Raw genomic sequence first — 17,759 nt, 5'->3', positions numbered from 1 at the left:
TCGTTAAAAAATAGTGTTTACTGTTATTAATTTATAGCACTTGCTTTTAAGAAAGAACATCTTTAATCTGTTTATGAAAACATAGAAATTTTTTTTATTATTTTACAGTTCATGAAAGTAGGTGTAATGTATTTTGCATCAGCTTTCAGTGGTCACACTTGTGTTGCAAATGATGTGCAGTGGCTTTCAGTTGCAATTGTTTTGAAGCTGTATATTCTAAAAATGAAATTACGTACTTAAAAATATAATTTTTAAATCTTTTTTTGATTTAAACCTTGATGGCAAAAAAATGTTGCAATAAATAGCAAAAAAAATTGCCTGCCATTAAAAATCAACAAAACAAACAAAAAATATAACTAAAACTAGCAAGGTCATTAAAAACTTTTTTTTTGCAATAATATGAAAAGAGTAATAGTGGTTATCAAATAAATGCCTTATACTGTCCTTAGTGTTTCTCTTTCTCTCTCTACTTTCACCCCACCTCACTCGCATATATCCTACTAGTCGTACATCAAACAACTAGTTCTCCCCTGATAAATCACTACGTGCTATTTATTCTAGTCACGATGTTAGTCACAATTGAGTACCGCTGAGAAACAAGGAACACCTGCAGGAATCATAGTATAGGTTTAGGACGGCGTATCCATGTCTGTAGTAAATGTGAGCTGTGATTGTTTGCAGTGTTCTCACCGCCTGACCAGCTGCTACCACACTGCCGTCTGTGGCTCCGGGCTCAAAACCAGCAATGCTCCCCATCGTGCCTTTATTGTGCATCTCTTCAGATCTTTTCAGAGTTGGGGGGAACTTTTAGCATTTTTTTCTATTAGCTTTGCTACAAGTAATGTACAGTAAAATTTAAAACGTAAACTTTGTGTAAAGTGTTTTTTGTGGAATCAGTGGTGTGCGTACTGAATGGCAAATTGTTTAGATGAAGATATTGTGCCTTTTACATATTCGGAGCTACTGCCACTGGGGTTTAGGATGTTTTACATTAGTGTTTTGTTCGCATCGTTGTCGTCTGTCGACCTGGTGTTGCTGGGGCTGTTGCGAAGGACGAATGGGGCGCGAGGCGGGGATCCACTGCTTTTCACAGCAGGAATGTTCTGCTGCTATTGTTTCATGCCAGGAGCTTTGCAGCGTTACCAAGTGTTAATAATTCTAAAGGTTTTTGGGCGAGAACAGGAAGTTTTCAAGTGAGTGTGTTCTTTCGTCGTTTTCAGGGTGGCGTTAAGATTAGTACGTTTCCTCTGAAAATAATTTTATTGTGATTGTACAAAATAATTTTCTGGGTTTGTAACCCAGCAGTATCACTGCCAGTGTTGTTATAATTTATTTGGGGGAACTAACTGTTTCCCCATGAAGGAAGTAAAATGTAATGTTATGAATTTTTTGTTTTCCTGTTTTAAAGCTGTCAGTATCTTTGTACATATTTTCATTTATGTAAATATTTTAAAGAATTTTGTACCTTTTTAGAGGGCATGTTTCTATATAGTCACACGCAGATGGATTCAGTTGTGATACCCTCATACAGCATGGGTTGTGTTAGTTTTTGTTTTATACTTGATTGTTCTTAAATGAAGATTTTGTCTTCATTTATTTTTTTTTACCTCCAGATAGCTTTTGCTACTATATTTTAGAAGTATTCAGTTATCTGGGATGGTGTTATTTTCTGCTATGCTGCTGTGGATGCAAAAGTGTGCAAAATGTTAAGCAACTGCCTAGTTGCAAAGTGGGTACAATTTGTTTTTCAGTATTTTTACGTTGTCACCTTTCCAATGTTTACAGTAATGTTTGATTCTTCATTTCTTCATGTCCATCTCTCTTCATCCTTATGTCGTACTGTTCCACAAATGCATTGTGTGCATCTGAATTGCTATACTACTTTGAAACAAATTTTTGTTCGAAGTTCACCAAATATATCTAACGTTTGATGTTGATCAGAGTAGCCAACGTGGGGTTGTGCTTTAGTTTTGTGGAAGGGCTTGTTTTTGCGACATGACATTCTGCCATCTCTTCCTTGCTCCTGTACTGCCATTTTGAAATGCCAAGTGATAATCATCACTGCCAAACCTGCGTCCTGTCGAGCCAAACCACTGCCAACTTGTAGGAAAGCCCATTGCACCGTACACTCGTTTCTTATCATTACTATTGTTATGAATTGCATAGTGTAAAAGTTGTACATATTCATGTATTTGTTAGCTAACTTGTTCTCAAATTTTGTTTAGTGTTATTTTGTGATGAAGATGGTTCTTCTCCAATGTTCTGCGTTTTCGGAAAGTTGATGAAAGTCGACATGGTGATAAATATTTTATTTTATTGTGTTTAGATATGATTTTAGGAACTGGAGATTTTTGAAACACTTTGCAGTAATTGCTTCATGGTAATTTTCTTTAATTTTTCCATATTAAAATTTTTGTAAGTATTCAACAACTTAACAACTATTCGTTAGTGATGTTTACATATTTTATGTTAATGACTCAACAGTAAACCATCCAAAAGTGAGATATTGAGCTTAGATTATTCCTGTTGTCCTTGTATTCAGTACTGCAATTACTAGTGTTCATTTTTTGGAAACTTTGTGCATACTAAATGTGATTTTTTTTATTTTTAAAACTTATGGTCTAGCATTTTTTTAACATATGAATGTGTGTTATTATGCATTGTGTTTTAGTATTGCTTTGTGCAAGTAAAATGTTACTTTTACCAAGGAGATCAAGGTACAGACTGGTATCCCAAGAAAAATGAACAAATTGCTCAAGTAATGTAAGCAAGAGTTTTATGATTAACCACTGCCGATCACCTAAGTGTTTAGTTCTGGTTTTCACAGTTTTTGGTCCTAATGTTAAAATATAAATAATATAATAAATGAGGTTGGAATTGTCCCCATATCCCCTCCCTTCCTGCCCCCATCTATCCCTTTTTAGCACTGCCAAGGTTAAGTATCATGTGGGTCAATTTTTACATCATTAAGTAAAATGTTAGGGGGATGATTTGACCTAGGTAAAACTTTAATATCCTAACATAATGTCAGGACAGTTGTTTTTTTTGTAGCATAAAACTATAAAATGTGCTTTTAAAATGTTGAAACAACCATCCCAAGCACCTGGGTTCTGCGTTATGGTTTTTTTAGGTGGTATTATTCTTCACTTAAAAAGGTTAGGACGATACGAAAGCAGCTTTGTTTACTGGATTGGTGCTTCAAGAAGTTAGATTTTAAAGGCTAAATCTATTTAAATCAAAGCTTGTGTACAAGTTAAATTAAATTCTAGGTAAGTAGATACATACCTCAGTAATACAGTGCCTTTTTTTTTCTTTCAGAGATACTTTTTTCAACAGCACACTTTCTCTTGAAAAAGATTATCTAAAAGTTTATCCTCATGATATTATATAATTTTTAAGTGAATTTGACCATGTAAACATCTCTGTGGGAAAAGTAAGCACTGATGTATTGCTCAACTTGTAAGATAGGCACTTATTTGATTAAGTTGATATTTTTAATTCATGTTGATCAGTATTTTTATCTGCCCTTTGGGTATCATTTCAAGAGTCACTTAAACACGCCTATTAAATACTATTTTTTATTTCTGAACTTTAATTTTATTTTTCATTCAATCTGTGACTATCTTGTTACACACATCTTTGTTGTGCCAGTTTTAAATCACTTCTATTGTCAATATTTCTTAGATGTATGCTGTTTCACTATGAATATGTGTGTTATCAGTTATCTTGTAAACATTAAGGTATGAGATGTTTGCACACTATATGTAGACAATTAGGACTAGGCACAGTGTTACCCTGGCTTTTAGGTAATTTGGATAATTATTACTGTTGCAATGACATGTGACTATCCCTTTACACGTGACAAGATGAACTAACCTCCTAGTGGAAGTGCAGCTGTTATAGTAAACCATTCCAATCAAGAAAGATTTATTTTTGTGGTAATGCACATTTAAATATTTTTAAATTTTAAAACACAGTAAAATTGTCTCATGACTTTTCTGAATGATCAAGATGATAAATTACTGAAAATTTAGTTAATAACGTAAAAGTTTAAAAATATGTTCAGGTAGATGAATAAACAAATACTTAAATAGGGTTCTACTTCATTTCATAAACAGATAGTGCCCATCCTTGTTTTTCCAGACACTCCACTTGCTGTTAATCATAATAAATATTCAATTTTTTTTTTGTTATTGTTTTAATTAATGATCTTTTTTAATTATTTTAAAGATTGATAGTAGTGACCTTGATCTCTTTGCTTGTATCAGCATTGCCTTTGAGCCGAATAAAGTCTGCAAATTGTATTTTCAAATCATCTCATTTGTTACATGATAAAATGTTACTTTGAAAACGGGAATAAATTGGTAATTATTTTCCTTCTTACTGCTAAATGCAATGCTGAGCTATATTCTAGTGATGTGTTTGTTGTGTTATTTTAATGAATTTTAAATATAAATGTTACCTAGAGCTTCAGTTTAGTTTTATACTTGATTCAATACACCTTTTCTTCAATGTCCTTATACTTTTATCATAGACATTGGTTTGACGAGCTTCCGAAGAATGGTGTTAAAAATGAGTTATAACATACCAAATAAACACCAAATTTAGGATTTTTAGTACAGTTTTTGTCATGATATTTTTTAAGCAGATCAAATGTTGATAATTTAAGATGTTTTTCAAGAATGATCACAAGATTTAAAAAAAAAAAATGTTGAAAGTACAAAGTAAAAATTAAATCATAAGTAAACTCTTGGAGTATTTGTTTTTATTGGTACTTAGTTTTAAAACTAAAGAAGGTAAAACTGTAGCATTGTTTTGTGAAAACAATAGTTTGTGGTTAATAATTGATACTAAGCGCATGTAATGTAACTTTGTGTAAAGTGTATGAATAAACAATGTAAATTTATTTTGTTTTTGCAAAGAATTAACCTCCCCCTCTTATGAATAAATACTCTCTGCTACTGGTTGCTAACGTAATGGACTCCTGGAAACTTTTGGAGTAGAAATATTGTAAAAAAAAAATTCTGTGCTTAACTTGCACATTTTATGGGAAAACATTTTCTACGATATACTTTGAAACAGTGCTGCATTTAATAGCAAACCATCAGAAAAGTTTAGACCAAACATAATTTGAAAGTGAATAGTGTGAAGTTTAATTTTTTTTATATATTACTGTGTGTGGACATGGCAGCTTTGTTTGCTATTATACCCTCCTCCCCCCCACCACTTACCACAGTAATCCATTACAGCTACAAACTAAAACTGTGGTGATGTGAACACAAAAATTAATTTCAATTTTATGTATCTCCCACTTCAATTATGCATTAAATGAGTTGTAAAAGTGGTTTTCACACAAATAGTGGATTACTAGGCCCATATTGAAATGAGTTTAAGGCAACTTTAATAAATTTCTGTAAATATGGCCTCTTCGTTCATGTTAGGGGATGCTCAATTTACATTAGAAATATTTTGGAAAGGCAGTTGGCAGCACATGAATTTCCTAACACTTGTTTCTCTGCCATTTACAATATTTGTTTTATGACTGACGATGTTTGCGCAGATAGCCTGCACAGCACACAGTTAAAATTAAGTCAATTTTTAACAACCCTTACCTAGCGGGAGGGAAAAATTAGTATCATGCTAAATATATTATTTGCTCATTTCCATCAAATGCCATTTTAGCTATATAAAAATAGTAAATGCTTTTTCCAGCTAAAATAGTTTAAAATGATCATTTGTTTTTAAAAAAGTGCTACGTAACTGCTACATATTGTTTTACAAACTAAATCTTTGCACACTTAAAATAACCAACCCAGTGTTGTAACTTTCAGTGACCTGACTAACCTTATATTTTTGTACTAACTGTTTATACACGTGCGCATGTATAGTTAAATTATGTCACGTAAGACTTATCAGCACTTTAGGTAAATACACAAACACTACCCATCCATCTTTGCTGAGATTTTCTCATCTAATTAGATGAAAATAGGAGGCTGCATACATACTTGCATTTTGCTTAAACTTGAGAGTGAAGTAGACCACAGCAGTGCTACATGTTCTCAACATTCCCCCAACTGTTACTTGACCTGTGGTAATTTTGTAGCAATTGTTCTCTACACTATGTTTCATGACCAGCATAATTTGTGACATTACCATGTCTATGTTAAAGTCAAGTTGCCCGTATTGGAAATAACTTAAATCAACTGGATTAATTGAGCGAGCCTTTTATGTATTATTCTACAAATTAATACTGTGACTCAATGTTTGCTACCAATTTTATAAGTAAAATAAGCTTTATTTTTTTTGTGGTTTTGATTTAGAAAGGCTTGGACCAAAAAGGTATTTTGTACAGAACTGAAATGCAGGGTTATTTTTAGGTATTGGAATATATGGATTTTTTTTTACAAACATTGAGGAATATAAATTGAGTTTTTAAATACGTTGCATTAAAAATGCTAATTTCACAATAGATGGATGCTAATTTATAAAATAAGATGGTAATTTTGGGGTAATAACATGCTAAATTTAACCAACCCCTTCCCATGCCTATGTAACATTCAATGTACATACAGGAGTCTAAGCAGTGTGTTTGCCAGGTCAGTGATCCTAAACTGCTGCTAGTGCGTGCGTGCAGTCCACACACCTGGCAGTACTTGTGATACACCCCCTCTCCATCCTTCCATCATGTCAAGTTCTAGGATTTTTTTTTTTTTTATCAGTGTGTGAAGCTGGGTTCCCAATTTTAAAAAAATGCACAAAATCAAGTGAAAATCTGTGCAAAATTGGTTCACAGCTGAATTCCCCACCAACTGGGCAATTCCCAACTAATCATGCTATTTTGATTTATTATATATTTGATGGGTTTTTTTATGGGGTTTGGTTACACACATTTTTGATTATCTTTTGATTATCCAGCAACAGCCTACCAGCAGCCTAGAGTAACAATTTCTACATGTACATTAATTTAGGCTGTGATACGTAACATACAATACAATTTTAGTAAAAAAAAGATTAATATATTTAAATTTTTAACATAAGATTTTTTTATTTAAAAAGGAGTTACCTGAGTAATATAATATTTCTGCTATTTCTTGCCACATAGCAAATATAATCAGTTCCCAACTCCTGCAAAAATGCCAACCTGCTCCACTCTCATTGACTGTTGTGCCACTGAGTCCAAGACAAGCAAAATATATTAATTTATCTCCTATGCACATTTAGTTTTGAATCAGTCTGCTAAAAATCATGGTGGTTACATCTTTTACACTCCATGATTTTGTTACTCTATTTTTTACAGTTGTGAACCCAGCCAAAAAAAAGTGTGAAATTGTGGATGCCTCTGTTCATTTAATTAGCATAGAGAGTTTTATTTTACCAGTTTTAGGTCACATCCCAATTTTCTCGAATCTGAATCGCAAAACATAGCTCAAAGCTTACCTCAAATCTACTCCTTGAATCCAAATATATGTCTAAAAGTTAAAAGTTACTGTATACAAGGGTAAAAACAACAACCATTAAATGTCAGTTTCACTAATCAATAGCTATCATATTGTTATAATTGGATGTTAATCAACTGCACTTGAATCATTTAAAAAGACTTAAACAATGTTGCACTACCTTGTTAGGTTTAACATGTTATGGAGTTATGCCATGGCACAGTTTTGTTAGATTTTTTTAATTGGGACACTAACTTGAAATGATATCCCACTTCTGCAGTTATGATTAGTGTTTATATTTTATTAGTTCTGTATACCCCTACATTTTCTGGTAAATAGTAAAAATTTTGACCTATTGCTTACAACGTGTGTGCAGTAAAGCTTGTGTGTGGTCTAACTGCCCACATAAGCCTAGTTGAGCATCATGTTGCATAGAATACCTCAACCTATTAAACAAACATGGCTTGGGCAAATAGTGAGTGAAATGAGACATTGGTATGCAATTTTGGTGTTAAGGTTTCAAAAATGTTTAAATTTTGTTTAATTTATATACATGCAAAAATTTTAATTTATAGCCGATTTAATTATGTATACGAAAAGTAATTCACATTTGTTACATCTAATAAAATTACTCTATACTCTTAACACAATACTTATGGACATGATTTTTAACACATATGATAAAATAGTTTGGTATTGTGGTACATGTGTTTCCTGATCAGGTGTAGCATATTGTCAGCTTTCCTATGCCATGACAATGAGGTTAAATTACCTACTCTTTGACAGCTTTTGCTCTTACCAAAACAAGTTCATAGTTTGGAGGCAGGATTTGAAAATCTGCTTCAGCAATGAATGTAACCCTTGCATTGTCAAAAAAAAGAATTGCTAAGTATCTCATTGAGAAGAGTTTATTCAGTTCATGGTTGCACTGATGCTAATGACCCAATCTTTTTTCCGTAAATTTTTCAATTCTTCCGCCACATTGCAATGGGCTTAGTGCAGAAGTTCCCAAAGAGTGTGATGCGGCACTCAGGGGCTCCAATTTTTTTTTTATTCCACAATCACTCGATTGATCGACCTGTGTGAAAAGCTTACCTAGCAATGCAAGAAATCATAAGTTTACACTGCTTCAACACTCTTTAACAGTACATTTAGATACCTTTCACCGCCTTATTTTATTTAGACGTTCAGGCTCGTGTGTGCGCTATAAAATAGTTTCAATACGTACCAGAAATTGACAAGAGCTGCAGGTCTAAACAGTTTGGCTACCCCTGGCCTAGTGACAAGATCACGCACAACTGTGAAGTCTTAGCAAATATCAAGGGCCTAATAAGTGAGGTTTGGCAGTGGTTAAAACACTGCACATGCATTTCCAAAGCATCCCAGGTTCGACTCTTGCTCGGGCCATCCTGATTTTGGTTTTCCTTGCTTACCTGAAATCACTCTAGGAATTTTGTGTGATTTGCATCGTATGTGCACTATGATTCTCACAATATAAGTCAGAATAAAAATGAATTTAAAAATGCTTTTTTCTTAAGTTGCAGATATTGCTTACTCTGCATAACCTAACACAAATGGATTGAGTAATTACTACTTTTTTTTAGTATTTGGATAACTTATTTTACCTTCTTTGCTGCCCATTTGATCAAATATTTAGATGTGATTAAGTAGAAATGTGTAATTTTAATGAAAGAGTTCAAATTAATGTCTGTGTACCATTTGTTTTCTATATTTATTTTACTGAACACTTAACCTTTAAAAATGCAGTTCCTGTTTTAAAAACAAACTAGTTAACATGACAATGTCTTTTTTTTTTTTTTTAATTTTTATAAAATCGCTAAGTACCTATGTAATAAGAGTATTAATTGGGGTATGTATTGACGTCAGAGCGGACGTCTCTGCAGACACCCCGAGGACATCACACTTTCACCGAGAAGTAGTTCTGTTAAGTAATTAATTTATTAAAATCGTTTTAATTTTTATCCTCGGGGCCTCTCTCGGTCGGAGAGACTGCTTCATTAATAGTTATTTACTCTCCGGAGTTTTCGGTCATCTGTGTGATAAGTAACGGCTTGAGGCGATCACGTGCGTGGTTCGCCTCCTCACCTAATTCGATTCGTGCCTCGGGCGTTTTATAGCAGTATCAAGGAAGGACTGTGTAAGGGCGTGTAACGTGAGTAATAAAAACCATCTTAATTGAGTCACGTGTCTTTGTGTTCGGGGGGGCCACGTGGGTCCTTAACCTGGTCAGCGGCATGTGGGACGCCCTGAGAGCCCACTGCGGTAATTAGAAGTGTGCCCGACGCTGAGAGCGGGCTTGGTTAAGAACAGGTGGTGTATTTAAAATTAGGAGGGCTAATATCTCGCCGCACACGGGCCACGTAACGCCCTGAGTTAGAGTTTCACGCCGGGTCCACGTGCCCACTCATTATTTTACACCAGTATGCAAACCTTAATACCGGTACACCCTCAGTATGTATTTATTTGATCACATTCCTTGCACTATAGCTAAAATGGCAGTTATCACCTAGTAAAGATTTCTAAAATAAAAATTATGTAAATAACTGCACATCCATGGTTAAAACTCTGTGTATTCTTGCTTACAATTATATAATCTTTTACTGAAATGAAATAGTTTAAAAAAATTAAATTATGTATTTGGATTTCTCAGGTTTTGTGACCCAATATTAGATTTATTTATGTAAATTAAATATCATTAACAAGTGTGAAGCAGTGTTATAATAAAAGATACATTCTACACTTCATTTGGGATTGAACTGTGCATACCATAACATTAGATAAATAGTTGTAGGTGTACAGTATTTGTTTTTAGACACTTTTATGAATTTACATATTTCAATACAATATTAAAAACAAAACAAAAATTGCAAAATACTGAACACACTGGGTGAAACAAATACATACAAACAAAATAGTCAAATAGTACAAGTCATGTAAGAGTATCTCAAGGTTGTTAAACTAATTTTTACCCTACATTATTCAATAACAACATATCATCTAGAACTTAATTACATGTATATTTATTTGCTGAATGTGAATGTCACATATCCAATTTCAACCCCACACTGCAGAGGTCAGACTAACTCTTCTGCCTTTTACAATCACTGAAAATAACCACTGCCGCTTGTCGTTGCACATCCATGGTTAAACTCTGCATATCCTTGCTTACAATTATACTAACTTTTACTGGCATTAAATAATTTAAAAAAATATATATATATTTGTTGAACTCTCAGTGGATGCAGCCAAGCACATGTAGCACAGAGTCTCTGCGGTGCCGGCCCGAGAAGGTCGGTAGTCCGTACCGAGCCGGCTCGTGGCGACGCGGTGAGACGGACGATGGGACTAGTAACGTGAGCGTGATCGTGCTCTGCCAGTGTGGCCAACCCACATCCTAGAGGTGTGTGGTAGCAGCGCTGGGAGCGTGGTTACATGGTCCTCGTTGTCTTCCACTCCACGAACAAGAAGTAAGCCCCGGCTGCATAGGCCAGACAGTTGAAGATGCCAAATGCCTGAAATGGCAAGAAAATTAACAAATAATTTTTTGTATGGCAACATCTTGGGTTTCGCAGCCGTGAGCAAGGTGGCCACACAAATGGGATTTGACCCAACACACACTTGTAAAATTAATTGGTTGAAGAGGAAATTTCAGTAATTTTTCATTTTATTTTGGTTTCACGTCTCATCTATTTCATTTTGCTTTCACGTCTCATCTGCAAAAGAGACGGACACAAATCAAAGAAATTCAAGAACCAAACAGCTCTGGCCTGTTGAGAAGAACTATCTCTGCATTCTAGACTAATTTCTGGAAAACATTGCAAACCAAAATCATAATAGCCACTGAGATTCCTAACTCAGATCCACCCATATGCGAAACCTATGTTTAACCATTGTGCCATCTTGCTCTATAAAAAAAGTTTAAAATTTTTACTATCCATTAAATATCATCGATTAGCTAATAATACTGTAATTTACATTTCAGTAACTTCACAGGAAGGTCAAAAATTTACTTATTTTCAAGTACATATAGTGTTTATTTATTTTAATGCAATTTTTATTTTATAAGATTTTTAATTGTACTTTTTTTCCCGTACAGCAAGGGCAACCAATTACACTCATCCTATCACCTTAGTATGCAATCTACTGCAGTTACTAAGAGTGCTGTCTGCTTTTTTGTGCGATGGTGCTGCTATCTCCAAGAATATTTTTCCCCATTAAAACTGTATTGGTGGAAATGTTTGATAGAATATGTTGAAACCAGTGGCGTAGCCAGGATTTGTGTATGGGGGGTGTTAAGAAGCATGCCCGCCCCCCCCCCCCCCTCCCCGTATTAAAGCAGAGGGTCCGGGGGTCCTCCCCCGGGAAAATTAGGATTTTAAGGTGTAAAATAGTGCTATTTTAGCAGTTTTGGGTTCTTAAATTTAAATATTGTAATAGTAAAAATGTTATTAATTTTAATATGAAATTTGTTTGAGTGATGAATAAGAAATTAATTAAAGATTTGGTGCTAAAGGGGGGGGGGGGGGGGGGTTAACCCCTAAAAACCCCCCCTGGCTAAGCCCCTGGTTGAAACCAAAAAGTAAATTTCGTTAACAATTTCAGTTTGGCAGTATTTATTTGCTAAGTGATGATATTACAAATGTATGTCTTTCATAACTGAGTGGACTGCCTGAAGTTAACAGCGTAAATTGTTATTAGACTGACTTCACGTTGAGGGCAGAAGGGCAAATCTTCGTACCAGACTGCTCTGCTCTTACGCCTCACCTACCATTATACTTTGTGGCTATGGGATGTGCCCTATTAGGCAAAAGTCAGCATAGTTGTCTATTTTAAATTTTACTCTCTGTTATGGTCTTAAGAGTTTGTGTATTCTTTTTTTTAATTTTTATTTAGCATTACTGTTTTGTGAAAGGTTAACAATTGTATCTATTTTAGATCTCCTGCCCATCATAAGCTTAATTTTTAGTGGGAATTTTAATTCATTTTATAACAAACCAAAGGGGTGGTAATAATAAAATCAACCAATCACCATTTTTTTTAAAGTACATTTATTTAAAAGTGTTTCTGTACTAAGGATGGAAAACAAATTAAGTGGAAGTATTTCAGGTAAAGCCAGGAACGAGCAGTATGTACAGGTCCAGTGTAGCATCCTGTAAGATGATGGAGTTGGGTTCGGTACCCGCTCGAAGGAGGGTTCACGATGGGACAGGCAGTGTGGCTCTGGTCGCTCAGCAAGGGAAATGGTTTTTATTATTGCTCGTGTTGGTTGATGGTACGTGATTAATGGCTGCCCACTGCCTGGGTCGGTCCAGGTCACTCTGGACCAAAGTACATACTTCCTGTGCCTCTCTTTCCCCACTCCTTGCAGCTCCTTTTCCCTCAGTGTGCCCTGGTGAAGCAGCAGCACATCCGAGTGTCTGTCTCTCCTTACTAAATCATAGTGTCAGTGGGCCTAAGTCCTAGCTGTTCTTTCTTCTGCCTTTTACTAGGTGCAATTAGTTTCGACTCTGGATACAGAAAATCTTCCTGCCTGCTTCACACGTGAAAAAGCTAAACCTGAGGAGTTCTCGGTGGCCCTATACCTTCTCTCAACATGATGGCACATTCACCTGTACAAACTCAATAATTTGAGTTTCGAAAACAATGGATAAATAACCAACAACCTTTTATACTAAATACGTTTAAGAACTAGAATTACATATACTATGCTTTTTTTTTTAATAATTTTAAAAATTATTTAGCAACCTAATTTTTTAAAAACAATTTTCAAGCCAGCATTAATTACCTTTTGTTTTTCCCCCCAATTAATAGAATTTTTGAATAGCAGCCAGGCCCCACAAAACAAAAATCTTACAGCATGTGGAAACGTACCCCAGCTGCTATGTTCTGGCCGTAGAAGCTGTATCTGAAGGGGCTGTACGGAGCCCACACCGACAGCTGTACAATGAATGCTATGAGGTACATCACAGTGATGATGCACGTGTTAAGGAGCTCCTGCAACAAACAAACACACAAATGTCAGCATGCATATTTTTATACAACAACCAACTTGTTCAAGTAGGTTGTTGCTGCCTACCAGTTGAGATTAAAGACAATGCTAAGGGATACACAATTGCCAAGCTTTCTCAGTAAATAATTTTTCACTGGACACATCAGCTAATATTTTCTTCTAGTCTTAATAAAAACTACAATTACAGAATCAAGAAGACCAGTTTACAAATTTAATCAATTATTTACATAGAGTTTCTAAATGGATTAAAAAAGGATTTATATTTTTAGCACTTCCAGGACAGTTTTGCAACAATTTGTAATGCATTAAGACCAAAAATGGGAAAAATCATAAACATAAAACAAATTTTGTACATCGTACACCATGTGTTCTGTCTGAATTAAGTTTAAAATGGTACATGGAAAAAAACAACCATTTACTACAATTTTTTTCGCATCCACCTAATTCACAAAGTGATTGTGTATTATTTTTCATTCTAGAACTGATAAGTCATAGATTGTTCTATGAGTATTTACAAATTTTTGGTCTCAAATAACGGACTTTCATACTTTCATACACAACTTTTGATGAAAGGTTAAATATGTGAATTTAAGTATTTAAGTATATAATCTTGGAACCACGCTTGCAAAACGTTAGGTCAATAAAATCAAAATTGATTTGTTATTTAAATGCTCAATTAGTATGCTTAACTTTGTAATGTTTCTTAACACCTCCAATTTGAAAAATTGCAAAATGGCTGAAGTGTAAGGCATATACACTTTTTCACGTGACAACGTCTAATAAATCGATGAACGCGGGCTGCACGCACGAAAAAGTGTCCCGTTACGCACATTGTCCCGTTACACTCATTGTACCCTTGCGCCGCATCTATCTGTCTTCCACTCGATTGGAACAACCATCGATTTGACTTTTTCGAGGCACATTAAACTTCAAACACTCCCATTCGTTTCCTACTTTTCCTATCATCGTCCTATCCTTAACAGAATAACACAGATTGGAAGAAGTTAAATAGCAAACATGTACAGAAGTTATAGTTAAAATAATCTCTTCGTTAAAGTAATAAACATATTTGAATTAATGAGTGCAAATAAAAGAAAATTTATCAGTTAAATTGTAGATTTCATTTCACTCCTTTGTATCCAAACAAAATAGTGATAATTCAATAAAAATTATTCAATTTTATTCATAAAAGTATGCAATCATTTCATCAATGTTTTGTTATGACGTTGTCACGTTAAACTATCGTCCGTAAACCGACTTTACAGACAACCAATTGTTTTTTTTTTTCTGTGGACACTCAAGAGAATGTCTGTGCACGGGCACACGAGGCGGGGGAACCCACCGTGAGTATCCAGTTGATGGGTATCTTGAGGGCCTCCCGGATGCCCAGCAGGTACACGAACACCCACACCAGGGTGGCGATGAAGCTGGTGACCGCCACGAAGAGGAACCAGTGCGTGCCGCCCAGGATGGCCGGCGACGCGCAGGCCATGCAGATGATCCCGAACAGCTGCAACAACCACCACGAACCACGGGCCGTCAGCGACCTGGCCATCCTCCACGGCAGGCTGCGTGGCCCTGATATCCTGGAGAGCGATCTTACCATGACCCTTTACTCTTTTCCCAGGGGAAAAGGTGAAACATTTGAAAAACAAACCATTTTTACACGCTTTATATTTATATTAGCTTCACCTGTATGTTTGTATGTTTGGGTGCGATTTTGACCCACTTTTAAACGGCCAGATTTCATTCAAACTTTGTAGATTTATCGAGGACCGATGACAATACACTAATTTGATAAGATTATTCCATTATTCAATTTACAAAATAAGATTTTTGTCAATTTATAATTATAATTTCACAATATTTAGTAGGCTTTGTTTATATCGCGCCAAAGACAAACTGAAAGAAAAGAGTTCGCACATTGTAAAGAAAACCGTTTCGCTCATGTGCGAACTCTTTTCTTTCAGTTTGTCTTTGGCGCGATATAAACAAAGCCTACTAATAATATTGTGACATTTAATTAAATGAAAAGTGAGAGTGGGTAATGATTATTAGCAATGTATTCAAGTCAACCAGGACCTCAAATTTCAACGATGGTTTTGAGAAATTGTGTGTGTTAAAAATATACATTTTTTTTTTTTAAAAATAACTATCAGTTTGACGTTAATAAATCCTAATAAATAATGTTTGCATTATACAGTTGTCCATAAACGAATGTCCCAGTCTCAATTGTATATTATAACAGTTTAAATTAGACTAATTACAACAAATCATACTTCAAATTGACAGTAAACTAAACTATTTTTTTTTCTTACAAGTGTTCAATATATGCACCATTAGCTATACGGCAAACATCTAACCTGAAGTCCAATTTTCCCCACAACTTTGGTTATCAAGTCCGGAGTAATTGAAGCAAATAGCCTCTTCAACTCTCGTGTCCCAACTCTGGCAAATATTAGGATGAGAACACAGCGGGCTGACGACGAGCCAGTTGTAACAAAAACAGAAAATACAGATGCAACAGCACAAACAGACGAACACAGCAGGCTTCTTATAAGAGACAACAGTTGCGACGCTTCAGGGAATTATATTTGTTTCAGTCACCAGGCAGGCCGGATTTAGGGGAGGGGGGCAACCGGGGCGAAAGCCCCGGGGCCTCCACAAACGGACGGCCCCCACAAACGGACTCATACAAAAATGACTATGGAAAAGACCAATCTCCGGAAATATTTTACTACCAAATTCTCGCAGATCAAAATTTCAGAGCTACATTTCCAAACCTTGAAATGGCATTGAGAATGTATTTGGTTTTGATGGTTTTAAATTGCACTGGAGAGCACTCATTTTCAAAAATGAAAATTATATAAAATAAGGCTCCGAACCACGATTGGATAAAACCGTTTATCTAAGCTTTCTCTCCTGAGCATTGAAAGCGATTTACTCCGGGAATTGGATTTCAGCGAAATCATCAACGATTTTTTGGCGAAGAAAGCTCGGAAGGTTCCGTTCATTAACACTAAAATTTAATTTCATATAATTCTTGTCTCCGATTATATTTATGTATTTTTTTTTTTAAATACTAAGAGAATCTACTTGATTTCACAATAAATTATTTATTGGAAAACTCGACTGAAAAAAAATTCTTCTTAATATTTTGGAAAATAATTTGGGGCCAGGGGGCCTACGCTCCTCTGTTGCCCGGAGGCCTCCAGGCCTCTAAATCCGGCCCTGCCAGGCACAGACAGGCGTTTCATCAACGCAGTTCCACAGTCACTAAGAGAGGCTTCCTAAATCCGCGAGGAGTGTGCCTGCGTGGTCCTGTGCATACCCGGACCACCCAGTTACGGGATCCCTCCCGCCGGACGGGAAGGCGCGCGGCGGCGACGGGGTGAGACGTGACGTGACCCCGCGGGCGATCCGCTGCATTATTCACGACCCGGCGCGCAGCCGTGCCAGCGGCACTAGCGGCACTAGCGGCACTAGCGGCACTAGCGCCAGACTCCTGCGTGCAGTCACGACCGCCACTCGCCCTGCTCCACTGCCTCGCTTCGGGAAGCCTTCTTTTCACAGACGAAAGAGCCAAAACCCGAAGTTCCCCGAAGTTCATGGTTTTTTCCGTATCTTTAATGTAGCTATCCTAAACAAATCAACCGTCCACAATGTTTTAAAGTATTTATAATGTAGCTAACCTAACCTAATTGACCATTAGTATCCTTTTATCAACACCGCCATATTTATTTACAAAGAACAAAAAAACAAAAAAAAAACGAAGATGCACGATCGGAGGTTTGGCTCTCTCGTCTGTGAAAATGATTCCCCTCGTTTCACGACACCTGCTGGGCCGGCGGTTCACATGCGGTGTGCAGAGCTTCCAGGGGGAAAGAAAACACACGATGTCAAAACTACTCTAAATATCCGAGGAGAGACTGTTCACGAAAAGCATTCAAGAATTCGCTGAGGCCCGATAAGTAGTTTTTGTTTCCGGATTAATATTTTAAAATGTATTTTTTAGAAGAGTAATTTTGAGGCATATAACAAAACTGGTACAGACTCTTGAAAGCACTTGGGGGCTTGCATTACCTTCATTTCTACGCCATATAAATGTTGCGGTCACCGCTCTAATCTCATAGTCACCCAATGCTCGACAAGAAGACCGTGCGCCAGTTCAGGGCCTTGCGCTTGGAGGAGATACGGCGCTAGAAGCACCAGAGAGCGCCGCGCTCTATCACCCCGCCTCACAGACACAGATACACCCCTGACTAGGCGGACCTCTTAAACGGAGTGCACAA

At 36.0% G+C, this 17,759-nt stretch overlaps 2 protein-coding genes across 5 annotated transcripts in view; one reads left to right on the top strand and one right to left on the bottom strand.

Annotated features, from left to right (window-relative positions):
• Positions 1 to 5,649, top strand: part of LOC134530269 (histone-lysine N-methyltransferase, H3 lysine-79 specific) — a 141,386-nt gene extending 135,737 nt beyond the window's left edge. For 2 of the 4 annotated variants that reach the window (XM_063364969.1, XM_063364970.1), the window contains exon 16: positions 682 to 5,649. The gene's annotated coding sequence lies outside the window, so the exon portion shown is untranslated. The remainder of the gene's footprint in view (positions 1 to 681) is intronic. The other 2 variants (XM_063364971.1, XM_063364972.1) reach the window with 2 other exon arrangements.
• A 4,444-nt stretch (positions 5,650 to 10,093) lies between these two features.
• Positions 10,094 to 17,759, bottom strand: part of LOC134530272 (myelin and lymphocyte protein) — a 97,968-nt gene continuing 90,302 nt past the window's right edge. Inside the window, exons 2-4 of the mRNA XM_063364975.1 lie at positions 14,810 to 14,977; positions 13,329 to 13,451; positions 10,094 to 10,969 (exon numbers count right to left, since the gene is read on the bottom strand). Of these exons, the coding sequence (XP_063221045.1) occupies positions 10,886 to 10,969; positions 13,329 to 13,451; positions 14,810 to 14,977 (375 nt within the window). The 3' untranslated portion in view covers positions 10,094 to 10,885. The remainder of the gene's footprint in view (positions 10,970 to 13,328; positions 13,452 to 14,809; positions 14,978 to 17,759) is intronic.

Source organism: Bacillus rossius, chromosome 3 (assembly GCF_032445375.1).
Source record: "Bacillus rossius redtenbacheri isolate Brsri chromosome 3, Brsri_v3, whole genome shotgun sequence".
NCBI lineage: Eukaryota > Metazoa > Arthropoda > Insecta > Phasmatodea > Bacillidae > Bacillus > Bacillus rossius.
This window is presented reverse-complemented; position numbering and strand designations above follow the sequence as displayed.